The 4737-nt window shown below is 40.0% G+C and overlaps 1 protein-coding gene across 5 annotated transcripts; it reads right to left on the reverse strand.

Annotated features, from left to right (window-relative positions):
* Positions 1-739: 739 nt before the first annotated feature.
* On the reverse strand, positions 740-4460 carry LOC143139460 (uncharacterized). Of its 5 annotated transcripts, none has more exons than XM_076300051.1 (5): positions 4275-4460; positions 3735-3866; positions 3198-3479; positions 1819-1971; positions 740-1678 (listed from the first exon to the last, which is right to left on the reverse strand). In XM_076300051.1, exons 1-5 carry the CDS (start codon positions 4330-4332, stop codon positions 1668-1670), a joined length of 636 nt encoding a protein of 211 aa, XP_076156166.1. In that variant the 5' UTR covers positions 4333-4460; the 3' UTR covers positions 740-1667. The 5 variants fall into 5 exon arrangements, with proteins under 5 accessions (XP_076156166.1, XP_076156165.1, XP_076156169.1 ...); XM_076300050.1 differs by having other exon boundaries at positions 1819-1977; XM_076300054.1 differs by having other exon boundaries at positions 1819-1977; positions 3735-3824; positions 4279-4458.
* Positions 4461-4737: the final 277 nt, after the last annotated feature.

The following is a 4737-nucleotide window of genomic DNA, read 5'->3' on the forward strand; positions in this document are numbered from 1 at the left end:
TGCAAAAGGTCTCTCTTACATAGCCTACACTTTAGCTGAGGTCTGCCCGCTGGAAGACGGTACACAAATAAATAAAGTACACCTACATTAAGGCGCGTTCTTACCTTTGTGTAGAGGCTATAAGGCTTGCAGTCTAATGATGATTGATGGATCATCTCACTGATTTCTTGCAGCTTGCCTGCCTACATCCGGTCTTAGGCCTATACGATGTCAAAATGTATCAATTTACAACTGGCATAATCAATCGTAGACTAGTCCATTCAACATTCATTGGGATTTCTGATTTTTTTATTGGTTTATGTTGGTTTGTGTAGGTTATTAGGTTATTTGCCATGTTGATATGAACCTAACCAATGAAGCTGCACGTCTTTATTACGTCAGACGTAATTTCAATCCACTCTTGAAAGAAATGAGTTTGGGGGTCAGTTCTCATATACTAAGAGCTAATCTTGTCAAAATAATCAATAACTGGGGAAACTAGTTGAGTAAACTTTTGTGGTGCCTGAACAATATGGCAGCTTTGAGTAGGCCTACAGTTCTGCAATTTCATTGAGAGTTACCTGTTTAGCCTTTTTCCAGCTTAGACCTTGCCCGTCTGTTTTGACCAAGCTTTTTGGATTACGTTTTGGATTGTTCGCCCTGTCTTTGGATTTCCCTGTGTACTGACCTTGGCTTGTTGTCGGCTACTCTTTGGATTGTGGACTTGTACCTTCGCTAAGTAAACAGAACCAAACTGCACTTGAGTCTGAGACTTTATTTAACATCACAGAAAGATAGATATGGAGAAAGAGAGAACAGAAATGTATTTGGGTCAGCAAAGAGGAACAAATAAAGAGGAACTAAACATCTATTTACATGTTTTCTCCATATGCAGAACCATGCTTCTCTCAGTTTTTCATTCTGTGTTGTAAAGATAGGGTGTGTCCGTATAGTTTTGGTTCTCAATCTTGAAACCACAAGAGTAGTATCCCACAGATTCTATCATTTTAGATTCTCTCTTAGGTTATGTAAGATTAGGCTCTCACTCCACCATAAAACACTATGCTGTCTTCTTTATTGAGTGTAGATTTAGCATAGTTATCAAATTGTTAGATTCTCTCAGACAAGTCTCATCTAGTTGAAGGTGTGTTTGAGTTATTTTTTTTATCCTGTCTTGTCAAGCCAGTGTGGCATAGCTTTGGTCCTCCGCTCTGAATGTGGGGTTCAGGTCGGAGTAGGCCTTCTCGATCTCCAGACTGTTCATGTAGATGTCTCCATCATCTACTGGAGGACTGTGAGGTTTTCTGAAATAGACCAAACACAGAGGGATGTGTGTACAGCACACAATGTTTTTGTGTGATTTCTTCCATTTCTATTTGTACTTTGCTATCAATCTACTACATTATACGTAGTGTGTATATGTATTACCAAAAGTGTATTTCTGTTCTAATCCCCAACTGTAATGAATTGAAATCTTGTCTCAGATCTTTACTCAAGTGTTTTCACATCTTTTGCATATCAGTGTGCTTTTGCAATAAACACCCACAAACATATTTCAGACTTCATATTCAGATTCAAACTTATAGCAATGAAAATTTCTTCTCTTCAATATACTGGAAACAGTATGTGATTAGTGCATTGACAATTCAACCCCACAAACACAACTCAAGCTCATTTGAATGAGGTACTTACTTTGAGCCTTTGATCAGGAGGTAACAAGCACAGGTGGATATAAACACCAAAACAAGGAAAATATGGACAGTTATTTTTATTAAATAAAAAAGTTTTTATTTAATAATCTCACAAACTAATTTAACATGTGTATTTTTGTCCACTCACCATAGTCATTTGGCTCAGCGGTTCTGGTGGTTAGGCTGGATTTCTCTTTGATCCGATGGACCCAGAGCCACAGAACCAGCACCGCGAGGAAGAGCAAGGCCAGCAGGCTCAGAACCAGTGCAGCTGCAGCCAACCTAGTTACTCCCTGTATTTCTAAAACTCCAATCAAGAATACAAAATTAAAATCATGAATACAAAAATGTATGTACAACAATTACATCTTATGTAGGGCTGTATTTTGGGCCACCAGCGCATGGCGTAATACTCGTTATTCACCCGCGGAAAGTTGAATTCAGTATTTTGCACGTTTATTTTTTAAGCATTGCGTCCAGGGGTGTGGCAATTAACAACCTAGAGAGGGACCTAGCGCGTTGTCTAAAAATCGCTATCATACACCACCTAAACCTGGTCAGAAGTCAATGGCGAGTTGTTCATATGCTATTTTAAGAGCGCATGTCAACAGTCATATTGGCAGGTGCACGCACCATCCTTCTATCATTCATGAACGCACACCAGCGCATGTCCATGCAAAGCATTACAAACTGCACGATTACAATGGGAAACATAATTAGAATAAAGATATTACGAAATACTGTACATCTCATAATGAGTAGTTATTCACCATAATTTGCAAATTGGTAATGACGGTTAAAAGTGATTAGGGGAGAGGCGAGAGACACGTATGGAGCACAGCTGAAGACGCACTGTCACGAGATATAAGCAACTCCACTGCAGGATAAATGTTGTTTTATTCAGTCATTTGAGCAACATTAGGGTAAGTGTTGCTTTTTCCAGCCTATGTTTTCGATGGTAACCCATTGTCAGTCAATAGTGAAAGTAACTGCATATAACTGTCTTGTTATTGACTGACTCCTTGGTGAAGTTAGTTTCACTTTGCCAATGAGTTCAAATAATAGACGAGTGCAAATGCGTGAAGGCTATGCTAGATTTTAGTAAAGCATGGTTTAAGAATGACTATTCCATACGGTCTTGCAAGCAGCCTCCTTCAAATGCGTCGTTGAATGCCAAAATACCGATGCATTTATTTGACATATCGCGCGTTGCGCCGTTAAAGGGAATGACAAATGTCATTCTCATTGGTTTAAAATGATGTTACACCCCAAACACACCCATATGACTGATTAACAGACCTAGGGACACCTTGTTAGGCCATGCGCTCCACTTTTGAGAACGAAACCCCTCCCAATTTGAACTGGACATCCTACTAAATTTGAATAGACTTTTGACGAGTGACGATGCACTTTAGAATGTCATGATAGGGCCCATAGAGTCTCAGATACTCTTTTACAATGAGTAAAGCATGTGACCAGTTGAAAAAATGAACCTGTTCAATCACATTGAAATGTTAGGTGTTCTACCTGAGGATGATGTGGATAAGAAGTAGACCGCATAGGCCAGGCTTGAGGCATTCAATGTCTCACTGTAGCCATGGCAACGGTAGTTCCCATTATCCTCCGCTCTGCTCAACACCAGTTGCTTCCCAGTGTCCACTTTCTCCCACACCCCATCCCCTTCTGATCTTTCCCAGCTCCAGGCAACAAAGTGGTGCTTGGAGGAGGTTTCACACCTCAAGGTGGCATTCTTGCCTTCCACAAAGATGTGGCCACCGTGGTTAGCCTCCACTATCAGAGAGAGATTTTCTGGGCAGAAGTGAAAAAAGGGAAGAGAGTAACATCCACTTCAGGGTTTCAACATACTCCACAGTTCCCTGGGCAGTGAATAAACCATTTTCTAGGCTTCCCTTTTTTCCGTTAAATGCATTAGTGTCCACACTTCGTTATTCGTTATCAACTGATTTACAACATAGTAAAGGCAGGACTGAATCATGCAAGCACAACAAGCACAAACTTCCATCCACTTAACAACAAAGCAAAATGGTCTTAACAAAAAATTACCGATGGTCCAGGAGTTTCTTGTGAAGACATAATTTCCCTGATCCATTGTTCTTTCAGTAAATACCACTGGAAGGGTGAGGGGCTCCAGAACTTCAAAGTAACCAGAAACAAACTTGATTCTCAGAAAAGTCTCTGAAATACCATTTAGAACGACATAAAATGTGCTCTACATTAATATTAAACACAAATTCAAATGAGGAACAGTTATATACTCCATGTGAAACAAAATCCATACTAATCTATATTGCAATACTGTACCTTGCAGCATCTTGAGTATCTACACTTAAGGCACATCCACACAGCAAACAAAAAATATAATGACATAATATATGATATAATGACAACTGTAACTATATGTATACCAAAATTAGCATTCACACTGGCCATAAAGAAAACCTCTGACAATGCATATTTTATGATGCCTTTTAGGTTGTGATTAGCCTTAAGTGTTTATCATCCATGAAATCGTTTTGAAAGTAATGCACAATGACAGCATTCTTCATATCATTATCGCGAGTGATCTATAAATGAAAAACATACCTGCCTCTTCAAATGGATTTACCACGAGAAACAATCCAAGGAAGTAGATCCAAAGCATGTTTGTGATGTGCTGGAGGACTGATTTGCGGAAAGATTTGGGTTGTGCTGGACAGTGACCTGCACAAACTGGTCTGAGGCTTTGCTTGGTCCTCTCTGGCACTTTTGGTCCCCAGTGCAGAAGTTTAGATGGGGTGAGGGGAAGCATGAGAAACGGAAACAGAGCGAGCGAGAACCTCAAGCTTCCCTGCAGGTGGACCTGCCCTGAACCCTCTACCTGCCTCCCTCACTTCCCCCACCTGAGGCACCTGTTTCACAAGATGCTTTTAATTCTCTCTCTCTGACTATGGGATCAAAATGCTAACATTATTTGAAACAAATTCGTTTCAACAACCTTGACACCATGTCAGAACGACATGTAATAGGTGACGTTCTGATATATATTATATTTCTGTTTGACTACCCC

The sequence above is a fragment of the Alosa pseudoharengus genome, unplaced genomic scaffold (genome assembly GCF_046254945.1).
Source record: "Alosa pseudoharengus isolate Yale_2024_CS ecotype anadromous, Long Island Sound unplaced genomic scaffold, YU_APseudo_1.1 YU_APseudo_1.1_scf_22, whole genome shotgun sequence".
Classification (NCBI taxonomy): domain Eukaryota; kingdom Metazoa; phylum Chordata; class Actinopteri; order Clupeiformes; family Clupeidae; genus Alosa; species Alosa pseudoharengus.